Here is a 17,039-nt window from a genome sequence, read left to right on the forward strand (position 1 = left end):
GTGGAAAGCCTATCTCGCTCCCACCTGGAAGAGTTCTTCCTGTTTAGAAGTATTCAATATGTTCTTAAATACAATCACCAGAGCACAGTAGAAGGACTAAATTCAGTCTTTTAAAAAATTAGTTATTAATGTAAGCTTTTAGTTAAGTGAGCACATCAGAATTGGTATTCATTTGGGTGAAAAAACTAATCAATGGAGTTTTTACCATTTTAGAGACTTTGGTGGCTAACACAACTCTTTGTATTGGAAATTCACTCTCCTTGGGCAATCTGCTAGGAAATTTGAGCGTCTCCTTTATATTGTAAATGGATTTGCACAGGAAAAACTCTTCCTCGGTGCCCCAGTGATTTTTAAAAAAAGCTGAAAGAGCCAACTGAGGAAGGGAAATGCACGTAGGTTACCGGTGGTAGATGAGCCTGCTCTGCGACCGCATCGGTGACACTGCACGACCTCAGTCTTGAGGAGGGCTCCCTCTGCTGAAGGGGAGGAAAGGACACAGAGCATCAAGAAAACATTCTTAGAAAGAGTTTCATTGGCTCACAAAACATACTGCTTGGTTCTATTCACATCACTATGATAATAGAAGGCAATTAAATGAAACATCATCTTTTCAGGGTAATGAGAGTAGTCCTTTCAGCAGTCAAGTTATCTGCAGTTGTTTTCATTCTCAGTGATTTAAGCAGACAGGGGTTTTGATTAGTCCTTAGTTAGAAATAACAGCAAAAAATAAGGGAACAAGATCAAAGCATGAAAGGGAATTCAAAAGGTCACCATAACACTGTAGGGTTGCTTGAAAAATGGAAATTGAAAGCTGGAAGTCTTAGCATTTGTTTTGGGATGCATGCTATAGAAAGGAACACTGAGATATGATTATTAAACATTTATTGACTACTAGGGGCCCAGCGTACATGAAATTGTGCGCGGTTAGGGTCCCTAGGCCTACCCTGGCCTCCGTCGCTGGCCTCTGTCGCCCTGCCACGTTAAGTAAAGCTCCCCACCCCAGGATGCTCCAGGATGCTCACAGCCCCTTGATTGCTCGGGGAAACTCCCCCCACCCCATGACTGCTCTGTAAGGCTCCCCCACCCCACCCTGCATCTTGACTGCTCTGTGAAACTCCCCCCACCTCATGACTGCTCTGTGAGGCTCCCCGCCCCAGCCCCAACCCCCTCAACTGCTCCATGAAACTCCCCTGGCCCTGCGACTGCTCTGCTAAGCTCACTGCTGCTCTGCTAAGCAGCCCACTGCAGCTCAACAGCCTCTAGTCCCACCCGCCACTCCCCCCCCCCCCCCCCCATGGCGAGTGGCTCAGGGGCCAGAGGTGTTCCATGCATTTTATGGTGACTGTTTAGTCATGATGGCACTTGGATCTTTCTATATTAGGATTATTATCATTGACAAAGAACCAGTTGGATTCTATATCCAGGGAGACTCAAACATAATTTTGTGCTACTTCTGAAGGGTCAGCTATTTACAATGTTGGCTTCTCAATGGAGTTAAAGTCATACAGATAAGGAATGAGGAGAAATAGTAAGGCTAAGCTAGTAAATCAAATGTGTAATGTATAATGTCCTGTATATAATTGCTATATTTACTGCAATACTTCCTTTTATAGGTTTTAAATATATGGCTTCATTGCTTATATTGTTTCCATAGCAACAGTTTTACCAATTCAAATGTCCTATATATGAAAACTCTTTTTATCTCTGCCCCTTTAGTACTAAATTTTCATCTCAGTGCTATTTCTCTTTCTGAAAACCATTAACAGACTGAATATAAAACCACATTAAATAATCATTGCATCTCACAAAATTGGGCAATGTTTGTCTGTTAAAATAAAAACAACGTACTGAATAAGGAGCAATTTTGTATTTACTTGTTTTTACATATCATGCAATTCTACCCATTTACATTTTATATGATCGCAATAATGACTATTTTTTAAAGATACTATTATATTTTCAGTGATATCACTCCCATCTTTACTATAGAACATCTTTAAGTTCAATTTCTCAAGAAACTGAGACTGCATTTATTCTTAGATTCAAGCTCAAGCAGGAATTTTCTATGGGCTTTTTCTGCAGTTTTGTATTATCAAGCACAGAGTTCTTCATGGCTGCTGCAGCAGCTTCTCACCAAGGCTCAGCCCCATCTAAAAGCTTCTAGAAAGAGTGTCCTTAATTGTTGAGAACCCCAATTCAAATGCTACTACCCTGATGTCAGTGTTCCAAATCCACAACCCTTCTTTTTTTTGTTTTTTAAAATAAATCTTTATTATTCATATTATTACAAAAGTTCATTTTTCCCCCCTCCACCAGGTTCCCACCCCACTCTCTGCCCTTTCCCCACTTCCCATTGTCCTCATCCATAGGTGCACAGTTTATGTTCAGTCTCTTCCCGCACCCCCCACTCCTCTTTTCCTCAAGAATTGTCAGTCTACTCCCCTTTCGTACCTCTGATTCTATTATATTCACCAGTTAATATTGTTCATCAGGTTTTTTAATTCCCTTGGTTTTTAGATTCACTTGTTGATAGTTACATATTTGTTGTTCATAATTTTTATCTTTATTTTATTCCTCTTCCTAAAGAACCCCCTTCAGCAATTCATAAAATTCTGGTTTGGTGGTGATGAACTCCTTTAGCTTTTTTTAATTTATTTGTGAAGCTCTTTATCTGGCCTTCGATTCTGAGTGATAGCTTAGCTGGGTAGAGTATGTTTGGGTGTAGGTTCTTGCTATTCATCACCTTGAATATTTCTTGCCATTCCCGTCTGGCCTGCATGGTTTCTGTTGAGAAATCAGCTGACAATCATATGGGTGCTCCTTTATAGGTAACTACCTGCTTTTCTCTTGCTGCTTTTAATATTCTCTTTGTCTTTTGCTCTTGGAATTTTAATTATGATGTGTCTTGGTGTGGTCCTCTTTGGATTGCTTTTGTTTGGGGTTCTGTGTGCTTCCTGGACTTGTAAGTCTATTTCTTTCACCAGGTGGGGGAAGTTTTCTGTCACTATTTCTTTCAATATGTTTTCGGTATCTTGCTCTGTCTCATCTTCTGGGATGCCCATAATTCTGATGTTGGTTCGCTTGAAGTTGTCCCATAGGTTTCTTACACTATCTTCAACTTTCTGGATTCTCTAGTCTTCTTGCTTCTGTGGAGGAGTGTCCTCTGGCTCTTTGTGTTCCAAATCTTTGACTTTATTCTTGCAATCTTCCATTCTGTTCTTAGGACTCTGTATAATATTTATTTCAGAGAATGTATTCTTTATTTCTAGTTGATCCTTTATTATTTCTAGTTGATCCCTTTTAATATCTTCATAGGTCTTGTTTATTTTATCTGCCTTTTCTAGGAGATTCTTGAAAAACCTTATAAGTGTGGTTTTGAACTCTATATCCAGTCGCTTTTTGTCCTCTATTTCTTTCGTTTGTGATCTGTTTCCTTGTCTCGGCATTTTTGCTGCTTCCCTGAGTTGGTAGGGTAGGAGGATCAGCTGTATCTATGCCAGGAGACAGCCTTATTAGACTAGACTTGGAAAACTGCAAGAGCCTCTGTGCTCAGCTTGGATGGGGCGGAGTTTCAGGGTGGAGCCTACAGCCTTGGCACCCGGTTAGCCCCGCCCTATGAGGTTCCTGAGTCTCAGTGTTCCTCAGTGTCTTTTGGTACTCGATGCAAGCACCTCTGAGAGAAAGGTGCCACAGAGTTTCGCCAGCAACCAGACAGTCTAGTCTTTCCCCCAACGAGCCCGCAACTGGGGTTCAGTGCAGTTGGAATGGGGTTAAGAGCAGTCCCGAGCTTATGTCTCCTTCCACCTACGGCAATCCAGCGGCTCAATCAACAGTCTGTCCTCTGTGCGAAATGTGCTTGACTCTGGGGCTCTGCCTTTCGCCGCTCCCCTGAGCTTCTGCCTTACAGCCCAGATTCCCTCTGTATGTGTCTGGGTCCCCAGGGTCTTGCTCAGAACTGGGGTTCAGTGCTGTCGGAACTGGGGTTCAGCACAGTCCAGAGCTTTTATCTCCTTCCTGCTAGGGAATGCCAGCCAGGCACTCAGCCGCCACTCCTCTCCGGCTCCATCCTCTCCGCGCATGCAATGTGTCTCCGTACCTTAGGCTTTTACAGCTCCTCTGATTTTCCTTCTGGTTTTCTCTTTCCTTCTAGTTGTAGAATTTCCAGTCAGTCAACTTTCCTGTAGTTCTGGATAATGTCCACCTTATATTTTAGTTGTATTTTTTGAAATTGTTTTGTGAGGCTGCAGTTAGGCGATTACCTATGCTGCCATCTTGGTTTCTTAAGGACTGGTTTTCTGGGATGTAGATGTTTTCTAACTCCTATTAGAACTTTGTCTTGGATGGGTCCCTTAAAGACCATGCCTACATCTCTGAAATGAGTATGGTTTAAGAGGACTAATTGGGAGGCCCGATATCTCCATGTCCCCAATGCAAAAAGCCACCTTTTTGATGAGAGTACTATGTATGAGCCTTTGGCTGGGAGGAAAAATTCTATATGGTTAAAGCTGATAATTATGGAAGTCTTGAACTCTTATTTTCTTGCTTTCTTTTCAAATCAAGAAAGATTCTCACCTGCGTGGCCAGTTTTGGTATAGTCTTGCTTCTCCTAGGTTAGGAGAAACTTTAGAAAAATGTCTGAATTATCTGGGAGCTAGAAAACCCTTGGTCATTATTTGCATACAAGATTCTCTTAAAGCAACAAAAATATGATAAAATATTTGCTTAACTTCTCATTCAAACAGGACAATTACTCACAATTAAAGAACTAAACTGCTCCCCATTGGAGTCTGGAGTGATCTGAAGCCTTCTGCTCAGTTCTTCGGACAGCTCTTGAGGGCTGGTCCGAGAGGATGGGGAAGAGGGTGGTGGGGGCAGCGCCAGACTGAGGGAGGAGTCTCCAGCGATAGCCGCTTCTTCTGAAATGGTCTCCCAAGGCTACCAATGGATGAGATGAAGAGGTAAAGGCTAGGAAGGAGGAATCCTTTTTTCCCTCCCTAACTATAACCATTATCATAACTATAATTAACATTTACTGAGCACGTAGGCAGCAAACAATCTTCTCAAGAACCATGGGAAAGATATGACTACAACCTTAATTAACAGATGAGGAAACTGATCACAGAGGGGGACTTGTCCAAGGTAAGAGACCTACGAAGTGGCAGGACTAAGTCTTGAACCAACGAAGCCAGTTTTCACAGGCTGTGCTCTTAACCACTTTATAATACCACCTCTCTGGGCTGTGACCGACCTCTAGCTTTCGTTACTAAATGCATGGGTTAAAAAATAATCTCAGGAATTCATTGATAATTTCCATGGAGTTCCTTTCACTCTAACTGCTGAGGATTCACAATGAAAACAGCATAGATGCTATAATCTGTAATTAAACAACAGTGTAAAGTACATTTCAGTAAATTTTTTAGAGAATCAATTTGGCTTTTCAAATTTTGATCACTGGATCATTTTATAAATGATCTTCCTGATGTAATACCTTTAATGGATTTCTAGTAAGTAAACAGAGCTATTAAGGCAGCATAAAAATTATGATAATTGTTCATTTGTTCTTCAATTCATAACTCCCTCCATCCCAGTAATTTACCATAAATATTTCAGGATAAAGTATAAACAGTTCTATTCATCCAAATTAGTATTTTCTTGGTAATACATGTCTTTTGTGATGTCAAAAGTATTCAGTAATAGCTTGTACCCAAGCAAGTTACAGGGCTCATTCAATTGCAAATATGGAGTAAAAAAATCTTAAGATCCCCAAAATGTAATTCTTTTTTGTAATAATATAGATACATGCATGGCTTCATCAAACATGGCTTTTATGAGCACTTTCTAAATTAATATCTCTATGGTTGTCAATTAGACATGAGACCATTATAATAGATAGCTTTTATGAAGAAAGGAAATCACAGCATAGAATCAAGTTGGGGACACGGAGAGGAGGGGGTGTAGAATCTGGGGCAGCAGGGCGCAGCACCTCAGGGCCCTCTCCACCCTCGGAGGACTCAGGCTCCAGGTCCTCGCTGATGTGCCTGCGGGAGCGGAAGCGCCGGTGGGCAGCCTCCTGGTTGATCTGCCGGATGTTGCTCTCCGCCTCGGAGGATATATCCCTGAGGACAGGGGGGTGGAGAGAGAGGACCCAATATTAGTAAGTGGCCCCTCAACAAGAGTCCAACACTCACCAAAGGCTTGGCACCTACTAAAATGACAGTGCACTTATGTTCAACAAGCTGACAATGAGAATTCTTCTACATATTTTGGAGGCTTTTAGAGGACAAGTTTAAATGTCAAAATGTTTCTCAGAGAAAACTCACACAGACTCCTTTGATAAGACATCATATTCAGTTGGCAAAAATGATGCCACAAATTAATATTTCAAAATATTTGAGAACATTATTTTAGACTAATTGAAATATAGTATTAATCAGGGGTCCTTGTTACAGATGTTTCCTAAATCATAAGTTTTAAACATTCAAACAAATAAATACTGCATCCCAATAAAGAGCCTGTGGGGCTCCTGAACGGTAAAAAGTTTGCAACTAACAGTCTTGTATGCAAATAAATAGGTGACTCTTGAAATGGTTTATGTCCTTCCAATAGGCATCTCTACACAATTAATTTCACTGGTAAAGGAGGTAGGATGAAGGTTAGCTTTCATTTAATCCATATTAAAATGATAATTTATTATGAAATTCTGAATTAATGAAGCTTTATTGTATCTGCACATCCAATATACAAACTTTTGAACTCTAACAAAATATATCCTGCATATTTTATAGTAATACTTGAGGCTCAGTGCACGATATTTGTGCACAGTGGGGGTGGGATGGGAATGGGGGTGTTGGTGTTTCCCTCAGGACTGGACTGTCTGCGCCCCCTCACAGTCCAGTCCAGGACCCCTCGCTCCTTACAGTCTGCCTGCTCGCTGCTCCTTAGCACTGCCATGGAGGCAAGAGAGGCTCCTGCCACCACCTGCTGTGCTAACTGTGAGCACAGCTTCTGACTGAGCAGCACTATGGGAGTGCATTGAACACCAGGGGGCAGCTCCTGTGTTGAGTATCTGTCCCCTGGTGGTAAGTGTGCATCATAGTGACTGGTGGTTCCGCTGTAATGGTCGCTTAGGTTTTTATTATATACTTTATATATTATAAAGTATAACTAAACAAAAAACAGGACACTAAATGGAGATACCTTCAGAAAAAGACAATTATGGCCATAGAGAAAATAATTACAATCAAGGAACACCCAAGTATTCTAATAAAATTTCTGAAACCACCAAAACAGAATGATAAAAATGATACTATGGGATATATTAGGAAATGTAATATTGCTACTTGTGGTTTCATGTTGCTATAGTCATTTTTACAGGGCATTATTTTTTAAGCAAACAATGCTTATCAAAAGTAATTATAAGGTATTACAAAGCTCACAAAAAGTAGATCAGAATGATAAAAATACCTTAATAAAATGTGTAAAATACTTCAGTAGTGTCTAAGAAGGCAAAGGAAACTTTCACTTTTTATTGAGGATGAAAGCAATATCACTTTATAATGACTGGCTTTCCTTAAAAATATTTTGCAAATAAGAATTCCATTAAAATTTGAAATCTTCACTTGAAATATCAGTTATCACTTATTCAATCAACAGAGAGACTAATGTGTGCATGCTACACATGCCAGGCCCTAGCACATACTTGAATTGTTACAGGGACTTCTGAGAGGTTGAAAAAAATAAGTTTTTATTATTCTCTCTGTATTTTGTATCTTTCAGAAGTATACAAAAGTCCATTATTTTGGAAGAACTGGTGTGCTTTTTTTAAAAGGGCATTTAAAATCAATTATGCTAATCTTCCGTACCCAACATGCTCAAATAATTAGTAATCTGTGTGAACGAGAAGCAACTAAATAGCATAAAGAAACCAGATACCTCTGATTTTGAAATTCCAAACATGGCTTTTATGGTCTTTAGTGCTAACATGAAAATGTTCACACCATGGTATTTAATTAACTGAATGAGAGGGTTTGGAACAGAAGTTGTTGAAACTGACTGGAAATATAGTCAATAATGGCCAGATAAACATGTGAAATATTCCTAATCTGACAAACTAAAACAGAAAAATGGTTTTATCTTGGGCCAGAAAAAATCTAAAGAATGACAATTCCAATTTTTGTCAGTCATTAATTTCACATGTGTATTCTTCATTTAACTTTCATGGGAAATGTATAAATGAATAAAGACAAGAAAAACCAAATTTATCAAGTTCAGTGCCAATTAAGATCAGTGTGCCAGATCATTTACATTCACATACATTAGTGACTATTATATATGACTGTACTACTGCTAAGACAGGGAAAGATATACAAAGTAGTTTAGAGAGCTAAATTAAGTGCAAATTAAATGATTTTAAAAGTTCATCTTCATTTATCATCTTCATGTAATTCCCCACCTTTTAAAAAAAACTGTTGTTTTTATAGTAAAAAGCCTAGCATTTATGTTAAAATAGGAAAAGGATAAATTTAAAATGAGGGGTGTTTTAAAAGCCACCATCAAACTTGAGGGAGCTGGGGTGTCTTCTCTGGTCACCTTCTGTCCTAAAGTTTGCATCCAGACCTAAACCTGTCCTAGACAGTTCAGAAAACCATGTGCCTAGATCATTTTCAGAAGTGACTCATCTGTAGTCAGTCATTCAGTAGGCACCGGCTGAGCTCTGACCTTGTGCCAGGTGCAAAGGATAGATCTGCTCCAACAGGGAATTAGAATATTCTGTGCTCCGAGTCAGGACTGGGGAAGCCCAAGGTTTTTGCAGGGACACCTGCCTAAAGGGGTCTGGCTCCCCAGAGGAAGGTGCATTAGGCTGGTGATAGCTGAGGAAGGGCATGTTCTAGGTTTCCTCCCCTCTTTTTGGAGGGTTGGGGAGGGGAGTAGCACAGCCAAAGAGCCAAATAGAAGGGAAAGTAATGAAGCGGCTTGCATGACTGGGCCACTTGGGTGCACTACATATTTATGACTATGGTGGCGAGTCTGGAGGAGAGAGAGTGGAGACAGACCTTGTAAAAAGTCTGAGGGCACTGAGATTTTTTTCAGGGTGAACAATTTTTAGAGTGTTTGAAGTTTGGGGCACAAGGTAAGAAATGAGAATTACCAGGAGTGTCACAATTCTCGATTAGCACATGGTAATCGTTAATCATTAGGTGATATTCTCAGAGACAGCGATTAATACAGACTTCTCAATATCAATTTTCCTCCAACAAGTACTGGAGTATTCTGTGAAAACTGACTTCTGAAAACAATTTTTTTTCTGTATTAAAACAATCCCTTAATTCTGGAAGGCTTGAGGGCTTCAGGCCAAGCCAAATAAAGTTAAGGGGAAAGAACCCCGAGTTCTCAAACAGCACAGATGGGATCAAGAGGTCACTGTGGAAACCCACTCTACTTATCTCACTCTTCTTGGCTTTCTAGACATCACCTGTTGGAAAGGAGCCATTCCACGAGTTCCACCCAGAGTCCTGCTGTGTCCTTCCTGGCTCCACCTCTCCTTGGAGCTCAGCTGCCTCAGGGATGGGGATGATCACATCACTGACTTCTCCTAAACTTCCTGTGGACCTGTACTTGGATGAAGAACCAAATCTTCCCATGTTGCTTCTGGGCTCCTGCTTTGCCAGCATTACACAAGCTACATCTTCTGTTTTGGTTTAATTCTTTGGTACATGGCCACCCAAGATGGTATGTTTAGAAAACCACATAAAGTGTTTTTGCAGTGATTCCCTTATTAGTTTTACAACTCTGGGAGGTAGCTAAAGTTGTAATTATCACAATTTATCCCTCAAATATAGATTTCAATTAAAAAGTTATTATTAATGAAAGTGAAAAATTTGCTGAGACCGGTTTGGCTCAGTGGGTAGAGCATAGGCCTGCGGAGTGAAGGGTCCCTGGTTCGATTCCGGTCAAGGGCATGTACCTTGGTTGCAGGCACATCCCCAGTAGGGGATGTGCAAGAGGCAGCTGATCGATCATTCTCTCTCATCGATGTTTCTAACTCGCTATCCCTCTCTCTTCCTCTCTGTAAAAAATCAATAAAATATAAAAAAAGTGAAAAATTTCCATAGATATATTGGCCATAAGTATTTTTTCCTTTGTGAGTTGTAGTGGTCACTTTTCTACAGAGGTCACATGACATACTGGTCCCCGTAGAGTGCTATGTTTTAAGGTACTTTCTTACGATATTTAGCAAAGGTAGGTTATGGTGTTTTGCTTAGGGTTATCGCTACCAAGATTCTTCTGATCACTACATATTACCATATCCAAGGTAAGTTCGTTTTTTTGTTTTTTTTTAACTACAAATAGCTAGAGTAGTCAAATGACTTACAACAGTTTTAACAGCTATGGCCATTAACCAAAGGAAAATAGAAAAATATTTAATTTAATTTAATTTGAAAGATCACTGAATCATTTCCATGGGGAAAAAATTACAATAAAAAAGAGTTTAGCATCACCCCAATATCCTGATATTCGGTTGTCCTGGGGGCAGTGAGCTGGTGTCCATGCTGGGTAGTCCAAAGCTGACCAAGGACAGCTGATATTCATAAGAACCTATCTGGAGGCTTAGGAAGGACTGGCTGTTTGTTGAGGAAGATTCTGCAAGCTCTAGTTCTAAATCAACAAAACCCAGACCAAACTTCTTGGCTACTTTCCCTACTCAGAATATCTTCGAAGTTTATAAAGAGAAGAGTTATCAACACCACCATCAACCCATCACATTGCTAATACCACTTGTTTCAAAATATCATCAGCAAATTTCCTTCAGAGTCTGGGATAAGGAGACAATTATCTAACCTGATATACTTGGCCTTTAGTACCTGTTGCAAATTATATAACTCATTGATAATTACCTCCTTATCTTGGCTGCTAGGGAACTCATGATTGCTAGAATAATTTTTTCTTTTCCTTCTTTTAATACTTTGTTTTTACTTTTTATTGCATATTAACAGTTTTAGGTCTTGAGATATAGGTGATTTAAAAATAAGCTAAGTGAAATAAGCCAGTCAGAGAAATACAAGTATCACATGATCTCACTCATATGTGGAATTTAAAGAACAAAATAAACCCAGAGACACAGAAGCATGAAACAGACAGAAGGAAGGTGGGGGTGAGTGAGAAGAGATTAACCAAAGAACTTATATGCATAACCCATGGACACAGACAATAGTATGGTGAAGGTCTGGGTTTAAGGAGGAGGGAGGTGGGGTAGAAGGGGTCAATGCAGGAAATAAAAGGGACATCTGTAATACTTTCAACAATCAAGATAAATTAAAAATAAGTAAATAGAAACAAGTTACTTCAAATCCTTTTTTATAGTAGCTGAGGTTTAACTAGTGTTTATTTGTTATCATCAAATCAAAAATTGCCAAGTAAACAAAACAGTAATCAGTGTACTGCCTCCCTGAGGTTGGGGAGGGATCAGAATAAGCAGTAATTACTAATTCTGAGTTTGCAACCCTCCCATGTGTTCCTAATTATATCAAAGGAGTGATATAGAAATTTCCCAAAAAGGGAAAACAAAAAATTTTGAGGGTTTCTAAATCAAGTAATTAAAGGGAATAAAAATCCCAAATCTTAAGGGAAAGAGAACACTGCAAGGCCAATTTGCTTGTTGTTTTCCATTCTGGGTAAGTGACAAAAGGAAGCTGAAGAAGAGGGAAATGATATCACCAAAGAAAAGACTAATATAAGAAATGTAATCTCTGCTTTGTGTTTCATGAATCAGACAGACAAATCAATCCTATATAATAAAGGGCTAATATGCAAATTGACCAAATGGGGGAAAAACCACCAGTATAATGCGCACTGACCACCAGGGGGCAGACAGGGGAGCACCACTCAGCCAGAAGCCAGGCTCACAATTGGTAAGTGCAGTGGAGGTGGTGAGAGCCTCTCCTGCCTCCGTGGCAGTGCTAAGGATGACTGAGTGCAGCTTAGGCCCCTTAAGCCTGCTTCCCAAAGGGGAGCCACAGTCGAACATCCCTTGAGGGCTTCCAGACTTTGAGAGGGTGCAGGCCGGGCTGAGGGAGGCCCCCCCCCCCCAAGTACACGAATTTCATGCACTGGGCCTCTAGCTAGTTCATAAAATAGCAGAATGTGATCAAAAGCAAGGGCTTCCTCATCATAAGTGAATTCTGGCAGGCTGCCATGCTCTTGAACTCAATGAAGGGCAACCCTGAGGTACTACGTGCTTTTACAGACATGAGATATATTTCCCATGCCCGGCTCAAAGAGCTGCCACGGTTGGCCCTACCTGCAGATGGTGATGTGTGTTCCTAATCATCCTACAGTACTCACATCAGGGTCGGTCGGTGCCACTGAGTGGTCCGGTTGTTGTGGTTGACGTAGTAAGTCCGACCTAAATTGTCCACTTTCTCTTCCCAGCCAGGGGGCAGAGGAGGAGGAAGTTCCTCCTGATGCTGAGAAGCCGAGTCATTCGAGTCCACGACTTCCCACCCGTGCTGTAGAGTAAGATCACAGGGAAGGTCATGAGGCTGGGTCTTTGGGTGAGGAAGACACTCACAGTGCCCATGTCCTTTTTCTGCTGCTCTCTGGCTCCTGCAGTGGCTTCATGTGCCACATCTGAAGAAATTCCTCAAAAGGGACAAAAATAAAACAAAACAAAACAAAAAAAACACTCCAATTCTATGAGAGTATTAAAATATTTTGAGCAACTAATTGTGGCCATCTTGCCTTAAGATGATTGCACTAGAAGGAGCCATGAGAGTTGGTAATGTACTGTCTGCTGTGTTTTTAAGTCACTTTCTACTCCTTCCACATTGAATATTCATTATGTTAACCCAGAAGCCTCCAAGGCTATACAAAGCCAGGGCACTGACACGGGTCATGTTACAGCTGCCATCCTTTCAACACCTCCCGGAGGCAAAGGGGAGCTGGGAGATAAGCCGCACCGCGTGTGTTCTAACATGATTGCAGCACCAGTGACCAGGAGGGAGGCTGTCCCTGAAGGTTGGCTTTGGGGGGTGAAGCTCACATTCCCCATCCAGTACAATCCCGGGAGCCAGAGATGTCTGGATGCTGTGGCATTCTACTTACACCCCCTACTGACTGGGGCCACATAAACAGGCTCCATGGAATCAGCTCAATTTTTGCAACACATATTTTAGGCATTAAGTATTCCTTCCTAACATCCCTAGTAAAGTCACTGGAAAATGAAGTAATTCACAGGTTACTATGGTTGGAAGGTTAGAAGAGTGTAATTCCTTGGATTTGAGATAAGAATCTGTTGATGTGCTTGACATTCATGACTGTCTACCTCCCACTTCACTCCTCCTCACAGATGAAAGCTCACAGATGAAATACCGCCTGGAAATCTGACCTCTGGGTCCAAGGGAGGCTCAGTTGACTTGCCCTCATAAGTCACATATCACATATATGCAACAGCTGCAAACAGATGTGTAAAACAAGCCATAGAGAGGCCTTGTTTAGTGGACATTTTCAGGACAAGGGAAGACTCTAATAAAACAGCACTGCAGAAAGGATGTGCTGAGAAGGTACAATAAGACCCACGGATTAGATATGTGACTAGCAAGTTAAAAGGCAGCGAGGCCAGGAGGGAAAGAAAGAAAATTCCCCTGACAGCTCATTCCAAAATGGCATTCCTAGAGGAAAGCTTGCCTGATGCACGCTGTCACCTGTGGGCCAAACGCGTGAGAGACCTGGGCAAGTTTTTCTAAATCACTTGATCCGCTTTGAAGCAATTCCAATTGCTAAATGGAATTTACAAAGAGCTGAGAGTCCAAAGTAATAACAGAATTAAATATGTGAGGAGAATTCACATAGGGGTGGGTAATAAAATATGAGTTTAGCATTTTATAAAGAGAAATCTTTTCAATTATTACTGTTGTAATGTAAGATGAAAAGTTCATCTTTTTTACTAAAAACAAACACACTGGTAGATGATCAAAGACAGATTCACAGGCACTTTTAAGTTTTTTTTTTTCATATTTAAAAGCTATATAAACCTTATTTCCTTAAATAATAAAATCTTACGGTGAAATAGTCATATGATCTTAGGAAAGGAAGAGAGACCAAGGCCTCATGCTCTTACCTCCATATCTTCCCTCTGCTCACTGTTTTCTTCATCCTGGCCTCCGTTTTTTGGCATATAGGCCATTTTCAATCGCAAGAATCCCTTAACTCGAGATTTATGACTGTATGACAGAAGAACATTGGTTATAAAGGATATGGCTTGGTTATATCTTTCATATTTATGATGACTTTTGAAAAAGGTAAAACAGGAAAAGTTGCTAAATCTTCCTCAGAGAAAACCAATAGCCAAGACATAATGGACCCCTGCCTCCGAGGCCTCACCTTCTTGGTCTGAGGAGAAAGTCCTTAAACGTGTAGGGTCGCTCCATGGTTGGGTCTTCTGTCTGCAGGAAGAAAAAGTAAATTTTCAATACCCCTGAGATACTGTATTGTTAGGTACACCAGACTGGATTACAGAGAGTACATTTTCATTTTAGAATGTGGGAACAGCAAAGACAGAGTTGGTTCCTCAACCAGTTACTTGAACAATTACTTAACATTTTATAGGTCCCAGACTTTAGTCACTCAAGATCCACTAGATGTCACTATCAACATCCGTTTTTAGAAGCCAACCCGGCCTTAGACAAATGACAAAATGATAGTGGTCAATGCCAAGCATAATTCCTAACTGCAGGCTGGAGGCCTCAATCTCACACACTGGTTAATGCCAGAGAACCAGTGCTCATACAAGAAACCTAAAGATGGAGTTAACAGGAAAGTATGCAAGATCTAATCTGTGAAGGCAATGATTTTACTTTAACATTAAAGTATCATGCCATTAGCCTACACCAGTGGTCAGCAAACTGCAGCTCGCGAGCCACATGCAGCTCTTTGGCCCCTTGAGTGTGGCTCTTCCACAAAATACCATAGCCTGGGCGAGTCTATTTTGAAGAAATAGCGTTAGAAGAAGTTTAAAAAATTTGACTCTTAAAAGAAATTTCAATCGTTGTACTGTTGATATTTGGCTCTGTTGACTAATGAGTTTGCTGACCACTGGCCTAGACAAATGAAAGGTTATTTCCTCCACAGAGATTGTCCTAGGTGGCACTATCAATCTACCTTTTGCTGCTTACTTCATGAACCTAGGAATGCAATTGTAACATTTATCCATTTTTCGAAGAAATCAAAAGATTGTGCTTAATCAAAGCAAGCAGTAAATTAGAAACATAAATGTTACTATTTCATTAATAGTAAAATCTCAAAAACCTAGGCTATTTAATGAAACATAATTTAAAATATTTACTTCTCTAACAAAAGAGACCATAATATTTTCAATACCATGATTTAGTTTTGTATGAGAGGGGTGTGTGTATGCATTTATACTTGAAACAAGTGACCTGGTGCACAGATCTGTGCACATTGAAAGGAAATTAGAAGGTGGCTGGTGGAGCAGGTCTGGCAGGGCAGGACTGGGCAAGAGGGGTGGCACATACCCTAGAACCAACCTCCCACAGGTGCCTTCCCACCATGGCTCGAAGGGTGCACAGTGAGCCGGGTCCCTCTGGTAGGTGAGGTCCCTCAGCCTGGCCTGTGGGGATTAGGCCGAAACCAGCTCTCTGACATTCCCCAAGGGGTCCCGGAGTGCGAGAGGGCACTCTTGCAAAGTTGTTGTCGTACAGGGTGTGGAACTCAAACCCAAGTGTGCAAAGATTCAGAGCCAACAGTGCCCCAGCAACAACATAATCCACGGCCGAAGGTAGAATTGGATGGCCCCGAGAGGAATCAGGCTCCCTCCTCTCTGGTTTCAGGGTGCGTCACCCAAGAAATGCTGCTGCCAAGTCACTGTAGCTCAGCAGCCCCTGCGTTTAGCATCTGCCCCCGGTGGTCAGTGCGCATCATAGCTACCGGTCAGATGGACACTTAGCATATTAGCCATATATATATATATATATATATATATATATGATAAATAGATTATATATATATATATATATATATATATATATATATATATATATATATGATCTATTAGTCATTTCCTGCTTTAAATTGCCAATGGTTTCTTCCTTTGCTTATAATAAACTGAAAATTATTTCTATGCCTTCAAGGTCAAACAGGGTCTGGCTGGCAATTACCTATAACCTCACTGTGAACCATTTGACTTATCCTCTCTTGGCTGCTATTTCAATCACTCTGTGTTGCCCAAGAGCCAGAGGAAGGGCGGAACAATATGGAAAAGCAAAGCTGGAATACGAGGTGACCTACTGCTCACCAAGGTCTCAGGGTCTTGTCCCCACAGTCTGTCTATATCGTCTCAGTTATTTGTCAATAGATCTAAATGTTTTGCTGCTCATCTGAGCAGAGGGAAATGGTAGCCACACCACACATGCTAACTCCTATTTCTAAAGCTGAGTGACAAGTTCATTCAGAAGCAACAGCATCTTTTGTCTACGCTGACTGAGAAAGCCATATAGCAAATTCTGGGCACCATCAGCTTGTAGAGATGTAGGCCACATAAATAGCATGTGCAGTTCCAGATGAAGGGAACACATGTTTCATTAGATACAAAGGATGAATTTGAAAGCAAAAACACCTCAGTGACTAGGAGGGGTCTGACAGAGGAAGGGAGCTGTTTTAAATGAATTGACAAAGGAAGATGAATGGGCAGAAGAGCAAGAAGCAGGTGACACTGACTAGCATACTTGGAGATTCAGATACACTTGATTCTTTCTTATCACCATGAAAAGACCACTTTCTGGAGAAAAAAACAAAAACAAAAAACTAGGGCTCTTTACTTCAGCCTTCTCCACTGTGTTGAGGAAATGTTACTCTGAAAATATATACAGCTGCAAACAATGAGAAGTCACTGCTCACAAAAGGCAATAGTAACCATCCTCACCGGCAGATGATTAAGGGGCACGTCAACCTGTCCCAGGAAGTCGTCTCGTGTCTGTTGAGAAGAGAGCAGAGAGTTAATGTTCCCATCCATTTCAGAGTGTCAG

At 40.9% G+C, this 17,039-nt stretch overlaps 1 protein-coding gene across 23 annotated transcripts in view; it reads right to left on the reverse strand.

Annotated features, from left to right (window-relative positions):
• Positions 1 to 17,039, reverse strand: part of NEDD4L (NEDD4 like E3 ubiquitin protein ligase) — a 294,560-nt gene that overhangs the window by 54,999 nt on the left and 222,522 nt on the right. For 19 of the 23 annotated variants that reach the window (XR_004984505.2, XM_036419451.2, XM_036419454.2 and 16 more), the window contains 7 exons: positions 16,937 to 16,987; positions 14,380 to 14,441; positions 14,117 to 14,219; positions 12,343 to 12,506; positions 5,984 to 6,116; positions 4,756 to 4,935; positions 402 to 476 (listed from right to left, as the gene is read on the reverse strand). Coding sequence is in view for 22 of the 23 variants with exons in the window: in XM_036419451.2 (XP_036275344.1) it covers positions 402 to 476; positions 4,756 to 4,935; positions 5,984 to 6,116; positions 12,343 to 12,506; positions 14,117 to 14,219; positions 14,380 to 14,441; positions 16,937 to 16,987 (768 nt within the window). In the remaining variant the exon portion in view is untranslated. The remainder of the gene's footprint in view (positions 1 to 401; positions 477 to 4,755; positions 4,936 to 5,983; positions 6,117 to 12,342; positions 12,507 to 14,116; positions 14,220 to 14,379; positions 14,442 to 16,936; positions 16,988 to 17,039) is intronic. The other 4 variants (XM_036419447.2, XM_036419439.2, XM_036419433.2 and 1 more) reach the window with 2 other exon arrangements.

Source organism: Pipistrellus kuhlii, unplaced genomic scaffold, assembly GCF_014108245.1.
Source record: "Pipistrellus kuhlii isolate mPipKuh1 unplaced genomic scaffold, mPipKuh1.p scaffold_m20_p_6, whole genome shotgun sequence".
Classification (NCBI taxonomy): Eukaryota; Metazoa; Chordata; class Mammalia; order Chiroptera; family Vespertilionidae; genus Pipistrellus; species Pipistrellus kuhlii.